This window comes from Peromyscus californicus, unplaced genomic scaffold, assembly GCF_007827085.1.
Source record: "Peromyscus californicus insignis strain IS unplaced genomic scaffold, ASM782708v3 Scaffold_11__1_contigs__length_118956290, whole genome shotgun sequence".
Lineage (NCBI taxonomy): Eukaryota > Metazoa > Chordata > Mammalia > Rodentia > Cricetidae > Peromyscus > Peromyscus californicus.
In genome coordinates this window covers 49,335,754-49,361,296 of record NW_026294402.1, presented here as the reverse complement: position 1 = coordinate 49,361,296, position 25,543 = coordinate 49,335,754, and the positions used below count along the sequence as shown (strand labels likewise).

Genomic DNA, 25,543 nt, shown 5'->3' with positions numbered 1-25,543 from the left:
ATGTAGCCTGGGCCTGGCCAGTACTCAGGAGGCAGAAAAGGGAATGTCTTTGAAAGTTCAGAGCCAATCTGGTTTGCCCTGTGAATTCCAAGCCAGCCAGGGCTACGTAGGGAGACTGTCTCAAAAAACGAGAGAAGCCGGGCGGTTGTGGCGCACGCCTTTAATCCCAGCACTCGGGAGGCAGAGCCAGGCGGATCTCTGTGAGTTCGAGGCCAGCCTGGACTACCAAGTGAGTCCCAGGAAAGGCGCAAAGCTACACAGAGAAACCCTGTCTCGGAAAACCAAAAAAAAAAAAACAAACGAGAGAAAAACAAAACAGTAAACTATCCATACAATGTAGTATATATTTAATATCATAACAGAAATCAGCAATGTTTGCATTAGGAATTTAGTGAAAGGAATCTCTGTTAGCAAGAACAATCCAGAGAGAAAACTGCAGGGTTCCACTGTATAACAGGATGAACACTGGTCTAGAGAGAAACCGAAGTTTTGGTCCATTTTTCCTGGCCCCTAGTTTCCTGATTAGCCAAGTTAAATAAAAACCTTAAATGTGAGAATCCTAAGTGTTTCACATGTGAATGATCTCAATTGGTGTGTGTGTAAGAACAGGAGAGGGGAGGCAAAAGTGGTATGGGATTCTGTGGTGATTAGGAGCAGGGTCACAGCCCAAAGACCTAATTTAAGATCTAAACCTAGGCTCTCTTTTGAGTCGATTCAGCTTTTTTTTTTTTTTTTAGATTTATTTTATTTATTATGTATACAGAAGAGGGTGCCAGATCTCATTACAGATGGTTGTGAGCCACCATGTGGGTGCTGGGAATTGAACTCAGGACCTCTGGAAGAGCAGTAGGTGCTCTTAACCTCTGAGCCATCTCTCCAGCCCGTCAATTCAGCTTTTAAAGGCTCTGTTTTCAGAATATCCATATGATTCTGTTCTGGATTAAATAATGTTCAATACACATTGGGTTAGAGTATGTACTACTGAAAAACTTACGAAGCAGGAAAGACAGGGCTACTGTAGGTTGTTGACCCAAAATCCTGATTTGTTAAAGCAGCAGGGCTCACTGACTGATATGGGGGAAGTATCTGTAGAAAGTGTGTGGTTAAACCAAACAGAATGGACCGAGTGTGATAAACATGCCTGCCGTCCCAGCTACTTGGCTGTGTGAGCAGGATTATCACTTGAGCCCAGGAGTTTGACAGCTTGATTCCAGTATGGATAACATGGTGGAATCCGGTCTCAATACAGGAAAAAAAAAAAAAAAAAAAAAAAAAAAGCCCACCCTACAAGAATAAGTAAATAGCTGCTTAGAGAGACACAAAAAGAAATCATTAAAGAAAATGCTGAGGTAAAACTTAAGACAGATGTGCAATGAGCTTCATTTCACTAATTTTACAGATCCCTATAAAAAGAATCAGTTATAGAGAATGAAGAACATCTGGTGTATGGCTATGGCCCTGCACTGGGAGACTGAACAGGAGGACTGTGAGAACCGAGGCGTTTAAGACAAGCAGTATAGTGAGCCCCTATCTGCAGAGGAGCCGTGCTGGTATCAGGGTTGATGGCCTCGCCTGATGTCTGCTTCTGCTTCCATGCACTTCTACTGTTGTCTCATGTCTGTCTCTGGAGGTCCAGTTGCAGCTACTCTCTCAATGTTCTTAAATGTTTTTCTCATGACTCCCCCCCCCCCCCCCCCCCCCCGTGTTTTCCCCTAGGGCACCACAACATCTTTCCTTTCGAATGTGTTCACTTTGTAAATGTGTCCAAAGACTTTTCGGTGGGAAAGGCACTTGTATCACAGGCACAAGAAGAGACACACAGACATAAATCTCTCGTGGTCTCTGCCACGGTCAAATGTACACACAGGCTAGATGACTCCACAACCAGAAGCAGGAAAGACAGTGAAATGCCACAAAAAAGACAGACTGCCATGGGATTCTAGAGAGGTGAGGTCAGAGTTCACGGAACTAGTACTGTGTAGGCTAGGTGTTTAAAATATGTGGATTATTTAAAATATGTGAATGTAGCTATACATATATATTCTTTTCACAGTTTAAAAGTTATTGATTTAAGGACTGGAATAGACTTTGAGAGACTGATTACAAATCATATATCATCATGTATGGTTCATGTAACAGGCAAACAAGACCTGCAGAAAGACATGCTTAGTTGTGCATGTGTTTTTCTTTTCTGTAGTGCTGAGGTTGAGCCCAGGGTCTGGCACACTAGGAAAGTGTTTCTAATGTAGTACTTTCTTAAGTGTAAAAGGCAGTCCTAAGATTGCTGTAAAAACTAGACCTTTCTTTGCCTCTTCATATTTAGAATGGATCTGTTTTACCATTTCATTTTTAATTATGCAGGAAAATCCTTCATGAATTTGATCTGGGCCTAACTGAGTTTTGATTGCCAAGGAAATACAAACTTTTCCCTGGTCACATGGAGATCCCAGATTCATAAGACTTGGCAGTTTCAAACCAGATTTGTTCTACAGCCTTCTGGCCCATGTCGAACATCTGCTGTAAATGCTTCCATCCAGTTTTCGCTGTAATCATGAGGTAGTCTTTGTTCTCTGGGTACAGCTGGCAGGAGTGCGCGGCCATGACAAGGGACTGACTAAACCGACTGCACACAAGGAAAAACAGAGCACTCCTCTCTACAGCGGTCAGAGGGATCACACTTTCAAACCCTGCAAGGACGTGACCTCCGACCTGTATAGGATTCGAGCTTTCAATCATCATGTACATGATGGTGATGGCCACTTCAAATACATAGTAGCCATAGCTCATGTCACCAAAATCTAAAATCCCGGAGACTTGATACACAGCGTCTCCAGAGGCTGACTTGCTGGAGTCTACTAAGATGTTATGGTCGTTAAGATCACCGTGATTGATACCTGAAATTAGAAAAATCGTGTAAAAAGTTATTGAAAATACCAACTCATTCTCTTTCTTTTTAAAGCAAAGCCACCTAGAGAATTTGATGAGCAAAACTAAGAGATAAAAGAACAAACTGTTGTCTTGAAGCCATTTCTCCTGGAAAGGACACAGGCAGAGCTTGGCTCTTTTGCTTTCGCTTCTCACCAGTGCAGAGGGTAAGGGGGAGACTACGGTCCTTGCAAACTCCCAAACTGGAGGACTGCTCAAAGCCAGAGATGTTGAGAAGGAACAGAAACACATTTGCAACATTGTAGGTCTTACATGGAACATATGGGCCTTTATTTATATCTAGGTTTTAACAAGTTCTGATAGGCCTGCTGATGCACACCTTTAATCCCAGACTCAGGAGGCAGAGGCAGACAAATCTCTGTGAGTTCGAGACCAGCCGAGAGTGTTGTTATAGTGGGGCTGGAGAGGTGGCTCAGAGGTTACAGGCTGCTCTTCCTGAGACTCTGGGTTCAATTCCCAGCAACCACAGGGTGGCTCACAACCATTAATAATGAGATCTGGTGCCCTCTTCTGGCATGCAGGAAGAATGCTGTATACATAATAAATAAATAACTCTCAAGAAAAGAAAATATTTTAGCAATTTGACATCCAAGAGCAAGATACATGGCCCTGCCTGGTTGATCAGAACGTGATCCACTTGGAGTTTGTCTAGTGTAGTTAGCTGCATGTGGTACAAGCTATGACCCAGGCATGCCCAGTAGAACCATGCATCAAACTGCAATATGATGGGAGAAAACAAAACCCCAAACTTGTCTTTATCGTGGGCAATTTGAAAAACACTGATTTAAGCTACTGTCTAGAATTTAGATGTTATTAGTTTGTTCACAAGCAACAAACCACTGAGAGTCGCATACCTTATAATAATTAGGTGATATGGAACATATCTTTTTAACTTAAGTCTTTTCTTGAACCAGACAACTGTTTCAAACTGGCCTGTCTCTCATGACAATCTTTCTGCCTCAGTCTCCCAAATGTGGGGAGTAGAGGTGGGAGCTACCATGCTCAGTTAACTTCTATATGATTAGGTTTGTCTAAATTATGCTTAATTAACATGTATCACACCGAGTAATACCAATGAACATTATTGTAAACCATACATTTTAAATTATACATTTCTGAAACACAAATGTAGCATAGAATTAATTCAAAATATATATATCAAAATTAGACAGAAATACAAGGGAAAAACAGAAAATCCACACCACAGGATATTAAAGTATGTTTTACTCAGTGGTTGTTAGAACAAACAGACAAAAGTGATCAGTAAAAGATATTGAAAATTTCAACAACAACATGGTTGACAAACTTAACTTAATGGGCACACACCCCAAAATTACAGATATATTTTCACTTTAATCAAACATGGAGTTTTTACAAAATGTAACAAACATCACATCATAAAGATTTAAGTATTATAAAATAAATGTTAACGACTGAAGTCATATAGACTTGTCCTGTTCAAACTCACAGCCACTAACCACAGATAGCCACTTCAATTCATTAAGATTTGAGGCTGTTCAATTCCCAGAACTCACATGGCAGCTCATAACTGTCTGTAACTCCAGTATCAGGAGATCTAACACATTCATACAGACATATATGCAGACAAAATACCAGTGCATATGAAATAAAAAACTAATAAATCATTTTTTTTTGGTTTTTTTTCGAGGCAGGGTTTCGCTGTGTAGCTTTGCGCCTTTCCTGGAACTCACTTGGTAGTCCAGGCTGGCCTCGAACTCACAGAGATCCGCCTGCCTCTGCCTCCCGAGTGCTGGGATTAAAGGCGTGCGCCACCACCGCCCGGCTAATAAATCATTTTTTAAAAAGATTAAATAACATGGAATGGCCCAGTTCCTTTGTTGCACAAGCCATATTTCAAGTATTCACTAGCCATATGATGACTGTTTCACTGGACAATAGAGATAGACATTTACTTTTTGGAATCCTACTGGACAAAAGTGATATATAATATGTTTTATTTTTGTTTGTTTGTTTGTTTGTTTGGAACAGAATCTCTTTATGTAGTCCTTGCTGTCCTAAAACTCCCTGTGTTAACCAGACTGTTGACCAGACTGGCCTCAAACTCACAAAGATCCTCCTGCCTTTGCCTCTCAAGTGCTCAGATTAAAGGTGTACACTACCATGCTTGGCTAACATATGTTTCTTAACCAAAATGCAATTATATCAGAAATCAGCAATGAAAAGATAACTAAAAAGTTCATCATATTATGGAGGAAATAATTTTTATCTCTAAATATGATGAAAAGAAGATACTCTAAAATGAGTTACAAAATATCTAAAACTAAATGAAAATTATGTATTAGGGCTTGGTGTGCACAGTTTCTCTTATAGCTGTAGATAGCTATATTTCCAAAAGCAGTGCTTCGAATGGTAGCTGACTAAGACATCCAGGCAGCTGATGAAAAGTGGCTTCAGCAATAATGAAGATGAGCAATAATGAAGACCACATAACGGTGGCAGCATACAGCAAACAGAAATAATAAGAAACAAAGCAGGAGGAATAATCTACTGTCGCCTCCCCGCTTGGACAGAAAAAGAGCCAAACAAAAACTGACCCCATGTTTCCTAGTTTAAAAGCAATAGAACTGACTGCTACAGGGTACAAGGTTCTCGTTGTGGAAATGAAATGTTCTACAATTAGATGTTCAATGTCTGCACAACCCTGAGGATATATCAAATCATGGAATTGTACAAATAAATGGATACACTGTGTCTTCTGTGAATTATATCCCAATAATGCTGTAAAAAGAACAATGGGATATATTATCTTCAATTTAAAAAAGATTAACAACATATTCTTTGATAAATAATAAATATCTCAAAATAGAATAAATTTTGAAACATTCTCTTGCCATGTATTCCAGGCTGGCCTCAAATTCCCTCTCTATCTTCCTGTCTCAGCCTTCCAAGGGCTGGGTTGTGGCCGTGCCCCACTATCCCTAGTTGGAATAGGTTTTTATAGTCTTAAGCCAAACAGCACCTTTTCCCAAACAAACAAACTTTAAATTTGAATATCAGCAAAAAAAAAAGAATAGGGCATGGTGGAGCATGCCTTTAACCCCAGCACTGGGAGGCAGAGGAAATGGGTCTCTATGAACTTGATGCCAGCCTGGTCTACACAATGAGTTCCAGCCAAGGTTATATAGCAAGACTCTTTCTCAACACACACAAACACAAATAGACACAGACACACACACAGAGACACAGACACACAAAAGGAGGTGGGAAGAGGAGGAAGGGAAGCTAAGGAAAACATCATCCACGTTTGGAAAAAAAAATGGGTGCAGGCCATCACAAACCAAGACTTATGCTCTAGTTAATTTTGTGTTTGTAGTCCAAATAAGACAAAGAAAAAGAACACAAAAATATCATGAGTTAAGCATCTATTTCAAGATTTTTTTTAAGGCAAACAGGAAACATTTAGAAAAAAAAACAAATAATAATATGAGTAATTTAAGATGCAATAAAGAGGGCCTTGAAAATGCCCTTCCCCAGCCGGGCAGTGGTGGCAGTGGCCATGGCACACGCCTTTGATCCCAGCACTTGGGAGGCAGAGCCAGGCAGATCTCTGTGAGTTCCAGGCCACCCTGGTCTGAAGAGTGAGTTTCAGGACAGCCAGGGATACGCAGAGAAGCCCTGTCTCGGAAAAAGAAGAGGTGCCAGCAATCTGCATTCAGAACAGAAGGACAGATACTACTAAAGACCTGAGCAGGTTAGAAAATAAGTAAATAGGGCTAGAAAGATGGTTCCGGGGGTCAAGGGCAGTGGCTGCTCTTCCAGTGGACCCGAGTTCAGTTCCCAGCACCACAACTGGCAATAACTCCAGTTCCAGAGGATCCACTATCCTCTTCTGGTTCCCTTGGGTACTACATGCATGTAGTACACAGACATACATGTAAACAAAATACTCATACATATAAAGTAAAATGAAATCTCAAAAAAGTAAAAAAGTAGATAATAATAAATGATAAATATAATTTTTTAAAAGGTGTGTTAAAAGCTTGTAGTTATAAATACAAAGTTTAAATACATTTCTATAAAAGCACAACTTGTTAAATATGGCAAAAATCTAAATAGTGCTATGTATATTAAAGAAATAAAATTGCTAATTTTCATCATTTCTAGGGCTTTTGTTTGAGACAGGGACTCACGTAGCTAAGCTGGTCTTGCACTTGCTATGTAGCTGGAAATAAACCCAAACTCCTTATCCTTCTGTCTTCTCCCAAGCACTGGGGTTCAAGGTGGGTGCCACCGTGCTCAGTACTAAACTGACTCAGTGGAAAATTACCTCAAACAGTACAAAAAGAAAATGTTGTCATAGTTCTAAAAATATAGGTATTTATTTTGTAAATTTATATTTGAGTGTGTGTATGCCACACATGTGTAGCTGCATTCACAGGCCAGAAGAGGACACTGGATCTCTTGGAGCTTGAGTACAAGGGGTTGTGAGCCACCTAACATGGGTGGTAAGAACTGACTCCAGTCCTCTGGCAGAGCAGCAAGTGCTCTTAATAGCTGAGCCATCTTGCCAGCTCCACTCTACTCTTATAATCACTAAGACAGAAAAACTCCCTAAATAATTTTATGAGTCTAAGCCCATACAAGGATATTATAAAGGGAAAACTGTAAGGAACTGTTTCTTAGGAACGTAGATGTAAGCGGACTCAATGGGTAAAGACACTCCGTGCCATGCCTGACAAGCTGAGGTCAACCCAGGGACCCACAAAGTAGAAGGAGAAAACAAAGCCCTTCAAGCTGTCCTCTGACCTCCACATATTTGCTACAGCATGTGTATCCCAAAATAAATAATGCAATTTTAAAATGTTTATTGTGTAATTCCTCATTAGGGACATTTATAAAACTCAATGTCTACACATTTACTTGTCTATCTATATCTTAGGGACAAAGATTTCCTATGAGTATATGTAAATGAAGACACTTTGTTCATAGATTAGACTAGTTTTATAAATATAAATATACTGTAATCACCATTTTCTTCAAATTTAACTACAAAGCAATCAAAATCCAAAGTATCAATAGACTTTTTTTTTAAACATATGGCTTGCTGATCCTAAAACTGATTTGGAAATACAAAGGGAAAAAATAGTTGATATTCTTGTTTTGTTTTGTTTTTGAGATAGGGTTTCTCTATGTAGCCCTGGCAGTCCTGGAACTAGCTCTGCAGACCAAGCTGGCTTTGAACTCAGAGAGATCTCTCTGCCTCTGCCTCCACACTTGGCAGTTAAGATTCATATAAAAGAACAAGATGGGAAGATATGTTCTATTCTATTCAAAAACTAAAGTTCAGAAATTAAAATTGTGTAGTAATGTTTAGGGCACTTACAAGTTCTCCTATCTAGGAATATGCTGGAATATATTCTTTATTTTTTTTAAAGAGGTGGTGTGGAGTGTGATCTTTCTTGGTTATTGACATGTGAATATAAATGATTGTTACTTTAAAGTAGAAGCTTCAAAACCAGTATACACAAAGGTACACTCCATATTTATTGCTCAACTATTCACAATAGCTAGGTAATGGGACCACCCTAGATATCCATTAACAGATAAATGGAGGGGCTAGAGAGATGGCTCAGCAGTTAGGAGCACTGGCTGTTCTTCCAGAGGTCCTGAGTTCAATTCCCTGCAACCACATGGTGGCTTACAACTATCTATAGTTGGATCTAATGTCCTCTTCTGGTGTGCAGGCATGCATGCAGATAGAACACTCACATACATAATAAAATAAATCTTTTAAAAAAACAGATAAATGGATAAAGAAAACATGGTACACGTGCATAATGGAATTTTATTTGTCCATAAATAAAAATGTAATCATGATATTTGCTAGCAAATGGATGCATTGGAGATTATTATATTAAAGTGAAGTAAACCAGACTCAGGAAGACAATACTGTATGTTTTCTCTCATATGTACACTCTAGATTTAATCTCTCTGTGTGTGTGTGTGTGTGTGTGTGTGTGTGTGTGTGTGTGTGTGTGTGTGTGTGTGTGTTTTGCAGGACATAAATCTAGAAGGAAGCCCAAGAGAGGGAAGAAGGGATCTTAAGAAAGAGAGTATATGGGGAAGGAGAGGGTAATGGGATACATGTTTCATGGAAGCACTAGGTTGCTGTGGAATAATCCTTTTGTACACTGTGAAGAGTTGTCACTCAGATTGGCTTAATAAAAAGTTGATTGGCCTGTAGTCATACAGGAATTATAGGTAGAACAACCAAACTAGGAGAATGATGGGAAGAAGAAAGGTTGAGTCAGAGGAGAAGCCAGCCAGCTGCTGAAAAATCAGGGTGTGTAGAAAATGAACCACATGGCAAAGCATAGATAAGAAATATGGGTTAATTTAAATGTAAGAGTTAGCTAGTAACAAGCCTGAGCTATCACCCAAGCATTTGTAAGTAAGATTAAGTCTCAGCGTCAGTTTGGGAGCAGGCTGTCTGGACAGGGCAAATCCACCTACAGAAGGTGGACTGTCTGGAGGGAGGAAGGGGATCAGGAACAATGGAACAGAGACATAAACTAAACTGACACTTATTGTATGGGTGTAGAGATAGATAACTAGACCAGAAGGATAAAATAATCGAAATCACATTTGATCATAACAGAGGTGGTATTACAAAACAGAGAAGAGGAAAAGGTGTCTGTAATGTACAATGGTGGGAAAAATGATTATCTATAAGACAAATTCATATTGTATATAAAACCCCGATGGATTATAGACATAATATAAAATGCAAAAAACATAAAATGTAGGATGATGAAATGTTACTGACAATATGTTGGGGAAGAACTTCTATCCTTATATTCCACTAGGATTAAAATATTTGGAATCATTAAAATTGGCCCACAGAATGGGAGAAACATTTGTACACATATAACTACAAAGGATTCATCTGGAATATGTTTAGAACTTTCATCAATCAATCAACAACGCAAAAAAATACCAACAGAAAAGTAGACAAAAGACTCTAATAGCACTTCACAAGAAGATACATATATAGATATAGATATCAATGACCAACTAAATAGAGAAATGTATTTTAAAACTACAGTGAGAAACTAGAATATGAAAATAGATGGAAAAAATATGTCTAATATGGTAGTGCAGTGGGGATGTCTACACCTTGGTAAGAGGGGTGTGAATTCATACAACCTCTTTTGGAAACTGGCATTATTTGGTCAAGTTTATATAAGGAGACTGATGCAGGAGGGTTTCTGTGAATTCATGACCAGCCCAGACTACACAGGCCAAACAACAACAAAAGCAAACTTCAAAGACAGCAATTTGAAGAGTGGTGAAGATACTATTCTTGAAAAATAATAGGAACAAACAAGACCACCTTATAATGTGATAAATTGAAGTTGTACCTCCACGTTTTCCTGACAGTATGAAATTTGCCAATTTAAAGGTTGAGAAAAGTACATAACTTTGATTGGGAAAATACTCACATTCTCGAAAATGACTTAATTTGGTCATTACTTCTTCTTTGAACAGCTGAATGACCTGTTCAACAATCTCCCGGTTTCGATTCTGGCTCAGGGCACCCATGTATTTCTCTAGAAGTGGAACGTTTTTCAGATTCCAGATGAAGTTCTCCCGATGGAGAAGATTTAACTTTGGATGATGAAATTCCTAGATGAAAAGCAAGAAACAGGATGCAGCTTAGACGGTAGAGTCCTTAGCATGAGCAATGTCCTACCCTTGATCCCAGTGGTAAAACTAGGCACAGCTGGCCCCCTGTCATTCTCCACTGTATCCTTTACTCACTTGGTTCCGTCACTCTGGCCTCCCTGGAGTCCAGGGAGCCTCAGGGCCTTGGTATATGCCGTTTCTCTCTTCCAGAATGCCCTTCCCACAGTGATGTTAGAGTCTCCTTTCCACTAAAAGAGCCCCTCTGCACAGACTTCCTGACCAGTCCCCTTCTCCAGTGTGTCACAGCTCTCTACGGGAATGTATTCACGGGAGGCACTGTCCCCTAAGACGGCTCTTCCTCCTCTCTCTGGGCTAACGTCGGCTTCTCCAGTGGTGTCCATGCTCTGGGTCCATCTGTAACAGGGTACCTTTCTGCTCTGGGTCCCCCAGGCCTGGAAGCTGCTCTCAGGACAGCACACCTGCGCCCTCAGCATCTTCTCTTCGGGAGATGAAACCTCTCTAGTTCCTTCAACTGTTCCTCACGAAACCACTTTTCAATCTCCTCACCAGTGAGTAAATGCCACTGCTGATCACAAAAACAGAGGGTAAGCACTGAAATACCGGGAGCAGTGGCTTTGAGATGGACTGGCGCTGAATGGAGGTAATGGTAGGAGGGAAATTCTTCTTTCAGGCTGTCCAGTGCGACTCAAAGTCCTTTTTACAAATCTCGCATGTTACTTTTATTTGGTGTGTATGGGGGTGGGTGGGTGCATGTTTATGTGAGTGCATGTGTTTATGGGTACACATGCATGTGTGCACTGGTCTGTAGAGGTCATAGGTCAACCTCACGTGCCATTCCTCAGGAGCTATCCACTTTATGAGACAAAGTCTCTCGTTGGTCTGCAGCTTGCCAATGAGGCTAAGCCAAAGCTCCAGAAATCCTCCTGCCTCTCCCTCCACAGCACTGGGGTTATAAGCCTGCCGCCTTGCCTGGTATTTTTATGCGAGTTCTGGGAAGACAACTCAAGTCTTCATGCTTCTGCATGAAGCACGGAGCATCACTTCACTTGCTGAACTCTTTCCAGCCTCCCTTTATTATTTTTAATTGTCTGTATGTATATGACTGAGCATGTATGTGTGTGTCTTGTGTGGCTATGTGCATGTGAATGCAGGTACCCACAGAGTCCACAGGCAGTTGTGAACCACCCATGTGGGTGTTGGAAACTGAACTTGAGTCTTCTAGAAGAACAGTATATGCCCTTAAGCACTGGGCCATCTCTCCATCTTTTTTTTTTTTTTTGAGACAGGGTTTCTCTGTGTAGTTTTGGTGTCTATCCTGGATCTTGCTCTGTAGACCAGGCTGGCCTCGAACTCACAGAGATCCACCTGGCTCTGCCTCCCAAGTGCTGGGATTAAAGGCGTGCGCCACTGCCGCCTGGCCCATCTTTTTTTTTTCAAGTACATATAACAAAGTCAGGTATGGTGGCACATACTTTTAATCCTAGCACACACACAGACAGAGCGCTGTTAAATACAACAGTCTCTTTGGGTTTCCACTACAGTCTACTTAGGTAGGTTGAGGGTTAGCTCCTACAATGCTGGCACTGTTGTCCCACACCCACACGAAGCTGTCTCGGCTCTCATGGCAGTAGAGGAAAGAGCACTGGACTGAGTCACACACATCATAGTTCCACCTCCCTCCTTCACTTACAAACAGGCCACAGAAGATCTCAGACCTCAGTTTCCCCAGTCAGCCAGTTACGGATTGACCGAGACCGGGAACACACCCTCACACATGCTGGTACTCCACAAGTGCCTTGTGTTTAGTCTGCTTGTTTGGGGGATAACCCAGGGCCTTCTATACACTGGACAAGCACTCTATCTCTGAGTTATATCCGCAGTACAAAGGTTTGAATATTCAAAAATATGGATTTTGCACCTAATCATCCTGACCTCCCTGGCCTTTCTTTCTTTTGGCTCCTTGCACAGCAGTCTGAATTGCTGGCAGTTTAACCGGTGCCCTTTATTAATTCACGTCAGCCAACCTCCCAGTCATCATCCTCACTCTCTCTCTCTCACCAGAGCTCCCATTTCCTAAGCACTTTGCTTCCTCTAGTACAAAGCTCAGATCACAATCTTATTCCCTGGGTTGCTCTATGTTTTCTTCTTCCCCATACTTGAACCTCCTGAGACTGACCTCCAACCCACCTGTCAATCAAACTGCAACCAAATTCCAGTATTAGTTGGTCCTGTGACTTATGAATGTCTCAGTTCTGGTCCCTATGATGTCAGCGCTCCTGTCTACTCTGGATCCCCTAGGCCTGGAAGCTGCTGGAATCTTCAGTGGCCCAACTATATCCTCCACAGAGTAATCACGGCCTCTGCCACATGGACAGGACTGAAACAGCACACCTATGCAGTGTCATAGACACTGTAGCTCTTAGTACTTACAGGAAGGTTAAGGGACTCCGTCTGTCACAGCATGGCGGAGGTCAGTGAGGGCATAGGCAGTGGGGATAAAATGTGTCAGAAGGCACTGTAACAGCAAGCGGTGAGTCATTCTCTGTGTCCCCAGAGCTCTCCTGTTCCCCACATGACAACTTAAGAAAGGTGCACAGCACGGCTGCAGGTGACCATTGAACAACCGAGTGCTCGTCACGTGCTTGCCATCTCAAGCAGAGAAAGAGGAGCTGAAGCTTCAGGAGGAAGAGGCCTGTGAGTGAAGTCGTAAACAGGCTGACAGGAGACAGCAGTGATAAACGAGTTGATGAAAGTCCTGTCAAAATCCCAATAACATTCTTTGCAAAAATAGAAAACACATCTTAAGATCTGTATAAAATCATGAGACTCCAAATATCCAGAGTGATTCTGAGGAGAAAAGCAAAGTTAGAGGAATTTAATCTGATTTAAGATTATATTACAAAGTTATCATAACCCAAACAGTATGAATGTTGAGCGTATACGTCAGCGGTAGAGCATGTACTTAGTATGAAGGTTGCCCTGGGTTTAATACCCAGCATCAGAAAACAAACAGAAGGAAAAATAACATTTTACTGGTATGAAAGCAGACAAAAGAACTTAGGGAACAGTGCAGAGAATCCATGAATAACCCTAAAAGCCCAGTAGTACCAAGTAGTGCCCAACAATGGCACCACAAAGACACCCTGGGAAAGGACAGGGTTCTTTAATACAGTTCTGGGAAAACTGGATTTCAACAGGAAAAACAATGATATTGGACGTGTATCTTATACCATATACAAAAATCAGCCCCCAAAAGACAAAAGACCCAAAGGCCGAGATCATAAAACTCCTCGACAACGGCTTTGTCAGTGGCTTCTTGCCTATCATACCTAGAACAAGTATGACATAATTGAGATTACATCAGTCTAAAAGCTTTGGCATGGGAAAAACTCAACCATCCCTGGGCTGGGGAACTGGCTCCGTCAGTGCAGTGATCTGATGACAGGCACAGGCTGAAACACCAACACTGAGAAACGGAGACAGGAGGATCCCTGAGGCTTGCTGGCCAGCCAGTGTGGCCGTCTGGAAAGTTCCAGGCTTAGTGAGAGACGTGTCTCAAAGGACAAGGTGGAGGGCTAGTAAGATGGCTTCCCAGGAAAAGGCATTTGCCAAGCTGATGACTTGAGCTTGATTCCTGGAACCAATGCAGTAGAAGAAGAGAACTGACTCCTGTAAGTTGTCTTCGCCTCAGATTTCTACACATGCACAATGGTATGCATGGATACACACATAAACACACACACACATGTAGAGAGCCGTGTATGGCTGTGCCGCAAAGATGGCGCCGGCATCTGGCTTCTGCCTTCCCGATGGCAGGTGCTCCTTATTTGGCTAAGGCTAGGATCTGGCTTGCTTCCGCGCACCTGGACCTAATCTGGCTTGCATGCGTATGTCTGACCCTATCGGCATTGTCCACATGGCACTACGGGGTTGATTGCCCAGTGGCTATAAAGGGCGTGGGCTGGCTTTCCCCGAGAGAGATCAGAAAGGAGAGAGAGAAGAAGAAGATGGCTTTCCCCGGGGTCAGAAGATTGTCTCAAAGTTCCTGAATAAACTGCTTGGAGAAGAGCCTGGTGTTGCATCTTCCTTGCTGGTCGAGGCAGATGCGACACACACACACACAATAAATGTGAAAAATTTAAATAATAACAAAAAAACATGGCGAATAATCAAGGAAGACATGGACGTCAACCCTGGCCTTGACCAGCACTTGCACACATGTAAGTACGCACCCATACAACATGTACATACGTGCACATATTCACACACAAAGTCAACAATTTTAATCTCAATCAATAGTTCAGGAAAAAGATGTAGAGAAAGTGCTAGTATGCAAGATTTGTAAAGAACTAGTAAACTCAATAACAAGAAAAACAATATAACTCAATTTAAAAATAAGCAAAAGACTAGAATAGACATTTTTTTCCAAAACAATACAAAAATGTTCAATGAGCATTTGAAAAGGTGGTCACCATCAACAACCATCAGGGATATACAAACTGGAAGCACCATGAGATATCACTTCACACCTGTGAAGACAGATACTATCAGAAATATGAGTGATAACCAGTGTTCGGAGGATACAGAGAAAGAGAACCTGTGTATACTGTTGACAAGACTGTACAGTCACTATAGAACACAGATGGAAAAGTACTAAAGAAATTAAAACCAAAACTACCATGTGACCCTTCAGTTCAACCTTTTTGGGGGCACATACCTAAGGAAAATGAAGTTACACCCTCATAAAAATATATGTACTAGGCTGGCGATGGTGGCACAGTCTTTAATCCCAGCACTTGGGAAGCAGAGGCAGGTGGATTTAGATGAGTTTGAGGCCAGCCTGGTCTACAGAGTGAGTTAGGACTACACAGAAAACCCAAAAATTCTGCCTAGAAAGAAAATCTGTATTATTATGTTCATTGTAGTCATTACAGCCAGGCTAAAAAAAAAAAAAAAAAAAAAAGAGGGGGGTGTGTGTCGGCCAAAGTTTACACTGTAGCAAATATTTAGTAAAAGGCAAATTATTTACAGCCTCTGGAGAGAAATGAGAGTAGCAAAGTAGTAAATGTTTAAGACTAACAAGCTGAAAGATCTAACAACGCGAATACTAAGGCTGCTAAGTGTCCTCGGTCAGCATTTTCGCTAAGTGAGTCCATTGGAGAGAAGTAATGAAGTACAGGAGTTAACTGAGTATCACCGGAAGAGGGAGAGGATAAGGGTCTGTAATACAGTTCTGGGAAAACTGGATTTCAACAGGGAAAGTACCGATACTGGACATGTATCTTATACCATATACAAAAATCAACCCCAAATACACAAAAGACCCAAATGCCAAGATTTGAAATCATAAAACTCCTTGACAATGGCTTTGTCAATGGTTTCTTGCCTATCATACCTACAGCAAGAATAAACAGATGGGATTACATCAATCTAAGAGCTTCGGCATAGGAAAAACTCAACAATCCCTGGGCTGGGGAAACGGCTCCGTCAGTGCAGTGATCTGATGATAGGCACTATAGCAGTTCTTCTAGTATATGTATTATGTATATGTATATGTATATGTATATGTATATGTATATGTATCTCATAACATTCTGTATACCTTAGTTATACCACAACACATTTATTTTTAAATGATAAAGGAGAAAGATATAAGAGACACTTATTGAAACAGCATATTTGGGAGATACTTTGAGGACACCAGAGAGACAATATAGATATAATACAGAACATTGTAACCACTACAAAGGTTTTTCTGAATAAGGTTAACATATGAAGAAAAATCTTCTAAAAATACACTTAAGCCAGGTATGATGGCCTACATGTATAATCCCAGCCCTCAGGAGGCAGAGGCAGGAGGATTGCTGCAAGTTTAAGGCCGATCCAGTCTACACAGTGAGTTCCAGGTCAGGGATATATAGTGAGACCCTGTCACAGGGGTTGGAGAGATGGCTCGGTGGTTAAGAGCACTTGCTGCTCCTGCAGAAGACTGGGGTTCCGTTGCCAGCACCCAGCATCCACAGCCATCCATGATTCTAGTGCCAGGGGATCTAGCACCTTCTTCTGGCCTCCTTAGGCAACTGGCTCATGCAGGACGCTTACACAGATGCAGGCAAAACACTCACACACATAAAATAAATAAATCTTTTTCAGAAAGACCCTGTCGTGAGCAAATGAAAGTAAAATAGCTACTTAAATTCCAAGTATATTGACATTCATAAGTGGATACTGTGTGTGTGTGTGTGTGTGTGTGTGTGTGTGTGTGTGTGTGTGTGTGTGTGCATGTGTATACCTGGAGGCCAGAGGTCAACACTAGGCACCTTCCTCAGTTGCTCTTCATTTTATTTTACTTTTTAAAATTATTTATTTACATGTGTATGTGTGTGCACACGTGTGCATGGATTATATATGTTGCACACACACATAGACACATAAGAAAACTTGTGTATGTGTGTGAGTGTGCCATGGCGTGAGTGTGGAGGTCAGAGAACATCTTGTGGGAGTCAATTCTTTCCTTCTACCACGTGGGTCTTAAGCTTGGTGGCAAGAATCTTCACTGCTTAGCCATCTTGTTTTTTGAGACAAGGTCTCTAACTGACCCCGGGACTTGCCAATTTGGCTGAACTGGCTGGACAGAGAGCCCCGGGAAGTCTCCCGTCTCTGCCTCCCCAGTGCTGGGATAGATAAGCTGCCATTCATTCCTTTATGTGGGTATCAGGATCCTAATTCACATCTTGATGGTTGTGCCAATGGCATCATCTTTGAAGCCCCGTGAATGGACATTTTAATGAACGTCCACAAATGGATTTGCTCCAACTTAATACAAAGTGTTCTGACTGAAATGTTTAACATGGTTACTACCCAAAGCTATATGCAATAGTTTTTGTTGAATAAGCAAACAGAGTGCAGTAGAAAAAGTTGATAAATATTCATTGAATGTCAATTCCAGAGAATGGGTGTACTGACAACTTTTGATTTTTCTTTGTATTTTTACTGGTTTTTCTTAAATAATGAGTCACTAAAAGGTGTTTTTTTTTAACCAGAAAATAAATGAGTTATTTCTGTTTTGGGATAGCAGGGTAAATTAATACTGTGTAGATGGTCACATGGCCTTGATATTCTGGTAAGAGGAGTAACAAACTTGGTTTGTCTAGTTATGCAAGTTAAAACACGGAACAAAATTTAAATCACTGGCATTAAGAATGAAAACAGACCAGTGAAATGAGTTTGTCCCCACTCACTACTTTGACAGAGGACTCAGTGTGGAGGGAAGACCCAGGAAGAGCCCAGAACGCTCAGTGAGCTGAAGACATAGAGCTGAGAGTCCAGGAAGAGCAAGGTGTCTAGAGTTTGTAGGACAGACTCCCAAGGTCAGAGCTGCAGAGAGAACACCAGGTCCTCATTGAGAATTTGGGTCTGTAACCCACATGTTAAGTCTGAGGAATGAAAGGTCTGAAAGGGATGAGATCTGGCACATACACAAGACTGGAGCAGTGTCTGTGGCTACTGACCACTCTGGAAAACACCCAGTCTATAGGATGTTGGCAGAGAACTCAGAAGGGGTTTACATTACACAGTTCTTAGAGTAAACCCCGGCCTGGTCCCACCTATCAAAGGTTACAATCAAGACACAAAAGAGTCAAATGGCTTCCAATCAACCTAACTACGTCTCCTCCAGGAAGTGCAGCTCGAGTCAAGCACAAGAACCACGTGGGAGCCGGACATGGTCACACATACCCCACTGGGAAAAAAAGTAAAGTGGCCTAAATATGTCAACTAAATGGCAAAGACTCTCAGCATCTTTGTTTGTTTTTAGTCAGGGTGTCAGAACATAGCCAAAGCTAAGCTTGAATTAATTTCAGCAATCCTCCTGCCTTAGCCTCCTAAGTGCTGGGACTACAGGCATACACCACCATGCCTGGTAAACACTGTCAGACTGCATAAAAAACCAACAAGAGAAACAAAACAAAAGTAAGGCCCTAAAAATTCTTCCTATGAGAAACATTTCAAGTATAACAACCGCCACATAAAGCAGCATTCTGTTTTCTGTTCGCTAATTTCTAGCAGACTACAAATATGTTTCTGAGAATCAAACAATTAACTCTGTCCCTTTCCTCTCTTACTTCATTCTTACAATTGCTTCTTGCTTCTGAATGGACCTGTACCCCAATAAGCCTAGGTTAGAATCCATGCCTCGCTCAAGCCTTCCCGGTCACAAGCTTAACTCTAAAACAATCACCAAATACGGTTACATTGTCTTCTAAACCTCTTGAAACTTTAAAATTGTTTGTTTATTGTGAGACAGAGTCTAGCTGCAGAGTCCTGACCTAGAACTCACTATGTAGACCAGACTGGCTTTGGACCTGTGGTGATCCTCTTGCTTCTGCCTCCCGAGTGGTGGGCCTGAAGGTGTGCACCACCACATCCAACCTTTCCCTAACTCAAGCCCTTCATCAGTTTTTACTACTTATTGATTATCTGACTGTTGAATCAGCTTCCTAGATGTTCCCCACCTTTCTGGCTCTCGGAGTGCTATAATTAGGTTTTGCATGTGAAGAAAAACCTAAGGATCTCTGCTGCCTGTAAGATACAGCTGAGACTCCTTACTTTTTGAGGGTAGGAAAGCCCGGTCTTACAATGTAGTGGTTAGTCTAGGTGGCACAAACTGAAGAGATTTCTCTACCAGCCTCCCAACTGTTAGGGACAGAATGACTCCTCACTGTCACAGAATGTGTATCTTAGAATCTGACTCCACCTTATATTTTCAATTTTATCTCTTGTCTGCTTCATCTATAATCCTTATATATTGCAGCCATAATGAATTACCCAGCGGTTCCAGAATATGGTCCTTCCTTGTACTTCATGTGCTCATTCCTTCACCTGGAATGTCCTCCTTCCTCCTTTTCTCTCTGACCAATGCACTCCTAACTTTAGAACAAGCTTGGAGTTACTCTTGAACAATTAAGTCTTCCAATGTGTCAAATGTACAGTGACAGACACCAAGAAAAAAAGATGAATAAATCTGCTGGGGAGGCAGGGCAGTTGGTAGAGTGCTTCTCTAGCATGCATGAAGCTCAATTCTCAGGACCATATAAACTAGATGTAGTGGTACATGCCTATAATTCCAGTACTCAGGAGATAGAGGCAGGAGGATCAGGAGTTCAAGGTAGTCTTTGGTGACACAGTGAGTTTGAGGCTACCCTGTTCTGTATAGACCTGTCTCAAAGAAAATGAATAAATAAAGTATATTGTTCTTAAGAATCTCATCACTAGCTAGATATGGTGGGGTGCATATCTTTAATCCTTTAATCCCAGCACTTTCAAGGAAGAGAGGCAGGAGGATCTCTGTGGTTAGCTTGGTCTACATAGTGAGTTCCAGGCCAGCCAGGGCTACCCAGTGAGATTCTATCTCAAAGCAAACAAACAATAACAACAAAAAAAGATAAAAAAACAAAAATCCCTTACAAACAAAATAAGACCCCAAATCTTACCTCCAATGTTTTATCCAGCTGGGCAGCTAGCCTTCCTATTTCATATAGCTGATGGTGGCTGATGGCAACCTCAGCTATGGGTCTTCCTGGGAGGTAGGTGAGCATTCTCACCAAGTAGCTTTTGGTTTCAGATCCACTATCTAGATGGAAGGAGTGACACATCCTGTCAATCATTCTTGAAAAAACAACAGAAGCTATTTTTTCTTTAGAATTGCCATTGAAAGGAAAAGGAATTTGGGGGTAAGGAGGGGAAATGCACAAAGCCTTGCACTCAAGTGTTGTGTCTGAGTTCACACACACAGCAATGACGAACCGGGGTTTTAAATGCCTGATGGCTTGTTTCAGTTCTTACCACAGCACCACCGCACCAGCATATGCAACCAGTCAAATAAATAACGAGACGCCCTCAATGCTGGAGAAGTGACTTTGCCGACTGAGTGCTTGCACAGCACGTGCAGGGGCCTGGGTTCAATCCCAAGCAACATATTTAATCTTTTTGCGTTAAGTAAGAACAGAACATGTTCTCCTGATTTTCACAGGCACCTTAGTTACTATTTATCAGGATATTTATAAACAGAAAATTTAATTTTATACTAGATCTCAACTCAAATCATTTCCAAACTATATCTCCACTTGGAATTGTAAACATTATTATTATTATTATTATTATTATTATTATTATTATTATTATTTTGGTTTTTCGAGACAGGGTTTCTCCGTGTAGTTTTGGTGCCTTTCCGGGAACTCATTCTGTAGACCAGGCTGGCCTCGAACTCACAGAGATCCGCCTGCCTCTGCCTCCCGAGTGCTGGAATTAAAGGTATGTGCTACCACCACCCAGTGTGAACTTGTTTTTGACACCACGCTTCTTCTACCTGTAGCCCAGATGCAGTAATACGATGTACAGGGGCTCTCTTACCAATGGACACGAGTGAGATGGTGTTGTCCCCTTTCGTTCGACACACAGATGCTGTTGGAAATCCAGCTTCTCTCAGAAACATGATGATATGGTTCTGCATCTCAATCAGGTCTGGGGTCTGACTAGACTCCGTGTTGCTTATTTTGAGGACATATTCAACGGGGCCATCTGTAGTCTCTTTGGTTCTTGAAATGTGAACATGAAAGTTTTGGTCATCATAGCTAGGGAGTGGCTGGATCTTAGAGACTTTGAACCCAAATACTGATTCTACCAGTGCAGAGGCTTGTACCTCAGTAAAAGTGGGTTTGGTAAAAGCCCGTGTCTGTCGACCATCTCCAGTTGACATTATGTCTAGGGGAAAAATAACAGCCAGGAGAGAGACATATTACAATGACATTTATTTGAATTACTATTCTCAAGACAGACCACTGTTTCTCTATATGGAGTCTATGCTTCTTGATTTTTATTTATAAAGTTTAAAAACTTAAATTAGTGAGTAAGAGCAAGAAGAAGATGTCCTAGGGCTGGAGAGGCGGCTCCACAGTTAAGAACACTTGTTACTCTTTCAGGAGATCTGAGTTTGGTCTCCAGCACTCACAGTGAGTGGCTCATATTCACCTGTAAGTTCAGCTCCAGGGGCATCTGACACCCTTTTCTGGACTCTGTAGGCATCTGCAGCTATACATACACCATAGCCACACAGAGACATTTAAGAACTAAAATAATCTTCAGAAGAAAAACAAATTGATGTTCTATCAGGGCATAGTGGCCTATGTATGTAGCCCAGCGCTTGGGAGGCAGAGGCTTGGAGGACTGTTTCAGTCCAGGCCAGCTTGGTCTACCTAGCAAGTTCTAGGCTGACCAGGCTATAGAGGGAGAGCTTGTCTCAAGTAAAACAAACAAAACAGAAGTAGGTATGTTGGCGAGTGAATCCTTGTGTCATAAGCCATTTTTAAATTTCCCTCCCAAACTGAAGGTATAGTTCTAAGGACAAACACATGTCACAGAGACATTTTTGTTATCATTCAATTCAATCCTTCCTCTTGTCTACCAACTTTACAGGGAATGGAGGTTCAAAGAAATCAAGAGATGTGTCCAAAACTAGTATTAAGTTCCATTGAGCACTCAGCTCTGGGGGCTGGGAAGATGGCTCACAGGGTAAGGTGACCAACATGTGAGCATGACCGTTTGCATCCACAGCAACCATAAAAAGCCAGGCTTGATGGTATGTGCTTGTAACTCTAAATTGTTGCATCTTTTATGTTTGTTTTTGTTTTTTGAGACAAGATTTCATGGAGTATAGGTTACCCTTGAACTCGCCATATAGCCTTGACCTTCTGATTTTCCTGCCTTTACCTCCCAAATGCTGAGATTACAGGTATGAACCACTACACTTGGCTTATTTGGTGCTGGGGATCAAACTCAGGGCCTCATGCATGCTAAGCAAGCCCTCTACCAAGCAAAACCATGTCCCCAGCCAAGCTGTTGTATTCTTGACAATCACTTCTCATGTTTACCTTCGGACCATATTATTTGCTTTCAGAAGCAAATTAAGCTCTTCAGGTGTTGTTCACTAAACATATTGTCACAAAGACTAAAACAGGGTTTCAAAACAATCTTTGCACCTGAAACTTCTGGAAACTAATACATCCTGTCACATTGCTTTTGGCCTTAAGACTTAACAAGGAATTTTAAACATTCCTTCTGAATATATATATAAAACAAGGCCAGTGTTCACAATGTAATGTGAACTGAAGCATTAATTCCAAGATGAAATCCTCTCAACTCTGAAAGTATTTAAGGGTATTAAAAGAACTTGAGAGGAGTTTGATAGGGAGCTGGGTGTGGTGGTGGCTCACATCTGTTGTCCCACCAATCCAGAGACAGGGACAGAAAGACTGTTGCTTGTTGAAGGCCAGTCCACACTACCTATTGGGTTCTAGTCTAGCCCTTGCTACAGTGGAAGACTTGTCTCAAAAAGAAAAAGTTCTCCAGGTTGAAAAGACTGTTAAAGGCAATTAGTGACGGCCCATCTGCAGAAAATGCTCCCATGACCTTGAATGGAATTTGTTAAGCATCTTTTTGCAGAGCCTTGTTTGCTAAAGCAGGACAAGGTATTATTGGCAGGTCTGCTCACGAGACAACCTGGTACACTAAACAGGTGCTGAGCTACAAAAAGTTGTTCTGGCACCAGCTGGGCTACCAACCTCTCAAACTTCAGCCATATGGCCCCTAAAAGAGTTTAGGAATGTCATCTCTAAAAGTCCCTTCTAGCACCAATATCTAAGCTGTTCAAAGTTCTCTTTTGAGCTTATATTTTCTTTTTTGTTGTATACATGAAGAACTCCACATCATGAAAGAAAAGGCACACATTGAAACCTGCTCCTGAAAGTAAACACACACATAGAAATGTTTTTACCAGAGATTTCCATTTTAACCAAATGTGCCCCGTGTGTGAGGAGAGGATGGAGGGCGAATCCAAATCCTATATAGGTTTTAATGTACTTCTTGCCAGCAATATTTAGCTCCCGAAAAACCCCTCAAACAGTAAGGGCTTCTAACCAGGAGGCTGGTGCCATACTCCATAATCTTTGTTGAACCAAAGGGGAATGAAGAGAGAGTGGACCTTACACTCTGCACTTTGTGCAAGGTACACCAGAAAAAAACCACCACAACAAAACAGAAACCAGTCTTTCCTCTCGTCCTCTGCCTGCATCTATTTGGTGAGCCAATGGTTGCCATCACTCAACATCAGTTTACAGGCTGCAGGGACTCTACACAGTCGTCTTCCAAGGGCGACTGGAAGCAGCACTACCCGCTGCTCCAGTGGGTCTAGCTGCGGAGAAAGGACAACGATGGGAGGGAGGTGGCCCATAGCTGGGTTCCTGGCCTTGCGTCAGTTAGGTCCAGGAGAGCCTCTGGGATGGCTTCCACCCCGCACCGTGCAGGCCCGCGGAGGGTGGGACCCTCGGGATTGCGCTGAGATCTCAGGCCAGCTGGGGCTGGACAGTGAGCTGCCCGGTCACCACGCAGCGAATGTGAGGAGCGCGAGAGCAGCAGGAGCCCGCCGCCCGCTCTCAGGGACGTCCCCTCACGGAGACCCCGGGCTCGTCTCAGCCTCCCCCACCTCCGCTCACCCGCCGCGACCGGACGTCCCCAGGCAGACCCGCTGTCCTCGCTCAGCAAGCCAGAAGCCACGGTGCGGGAGGTGGGGCCCGACCCGCGGCCGCGAGCCCCGCCTTCCTATTGGCTCCGCCCACATTCCGCCGCCCAATCAGCGCACACCACTGACCGCCCATGCCCAACCCTTCCCCCGCCCCCAACAGAATTCAGAGACCCGGCTTCTGATTGGCGGTCCGCAACCCGACGAACCTGTCAGTCTCGGCTCTCTAGCCAGGATTCAGAGCTCTTGTTTCTGATTGGCCCTGGAGTAACCATTTAGTAGGCTTTGGGCCCTTGAGCGGCACCTGTCAAATCGGACTAGGTGGGCTTAATCCAGGCAGCGACTTGGAGCGTTGTCTGTCAGGAAGCTGCCTCCTGAGGGCTGGCATCTTGGCTTTCTTTCCTCACTCCTTCCCGCTCTTTCTGGAAGCGCGTATCCTGGAGGCCATCTTCATAGAGCGCGTCCAGGGTTGCATTCTCCCTAGAAGGGAATCCTCGTCCTGAAACTGCAGGGGTCGGGTCCCCCTCTGTGAGGGAACGAGGCTCGCTGTCTGGGTACTGGAATATTCCAACCCGAAACGACTGTATAAAGAGGCCTACACTGTCTGTGCTGGCGGGAAAAGTGAAGTCTAGGGTGCACGGAGCAATCAGACCGTAGTTACCAACTCCCAGTTCAGGACCTTGGCCACAGCACCCGTTTTCAAGCGAGGTAACTCGGTTCAGCAGAGGGAGAGAGAAAGCAGCACGAACCACGCTGTTAGCACCACAGTTCAGATCCGGGGTGACGAACGACTCTTTTACACCGAGGAACAGAGCTGGCAATTGGGTTGGAATCCCTATTTAGGTAGGGTAGGAACTCACTCTGTAGCCCAGGCTGGCCTCGAACTCACAGAGATCCGCCTGGCTCTGCCTCCCGAGTGCTGGGATTAAAGGCGTGCGCCACCACCGCCCGGCAGGAGTCATTATTTTTTGTTAGGCTGGCAGTCAGAACGCTCCAGTGATCGCTTCATCACTCCCTGTCCCACCTGCACTAGGGGTGCAGAATGCACAGTAATGGCTGGCTTTTTATACCGGTTCTGGGGATCCGAACTCAGGTCTTCATGCTTGGGCAGCAAGCACTCTTACCCACTGAGCCATTTCCTCAGACCTCCTGGGACATTCTTCAGAAATGGAAAGCCTGTTATAGTGATGGGTGTGTAATCCTAGCACTTGAGAGGTTGAGGCAGGATTCTGGTTCAAGGCGGCCAGGCTGGGCTACATAAGGAGAAAAAAAGCTTTCTGTAACTTGCCATTTTTACTTTAAGTAGATATTTTCCCATTTTCAAGGTATCTTTAT

General features: G+C 42.6%; 1 protein-coding gene across 3 annotated transcripts; it reads right to left on the bottom strand.

Annotated features, from left to right (window-relative positions):
* Positions 1–1,701: 1,701 nt before the first annotated feature.
* Positions 1,702–24,292, bottom strand: Hykk (hydroxylysine kinase). 3 transcript variants are annotated; one of them, XM_052760757.1, is made up of 6 exons: positions 24,183–24,292; positions 21,335–21,396; positions 21,046–21,230; positions 20,127–20,266; positions 10,431–10,614; positions 1,702–2,894 (listed from the first exon to the last, which is right to left on the bottom strand). In XM_052760757.1, the coding sequence occupies exons 2-6, from the start codon at positions 21,376–21,378 to the stop codon at positions 2,434–2,436; spliced, it is 1,014 nt and encodes a 337-aa protein (XP_052616717.1). In that variant the 5' UTR covers positions 21,379–21,396; positions 24,183–24,292; the 3' UTR covers positions 1,702–2,433. The 3 variants fall into 3 exon arrangements, with proteins under 3 accessions (XP_052616717.1, XP_052616709.1, XP_052616726.1); XM_052760766.1 differs by adding an exon at positions 7,119–7,255 and having other exon boundaries at positions 2,788–2,894; positions 21,046–21,396; positions 24,183–24,286; XM_052760749.1 differs by having other exon boundaries at positions 21,046–21,396; positions 24,183–24,286.
* Positions 24,293–25,543: the final 1,251 nt, after the last annotated feature.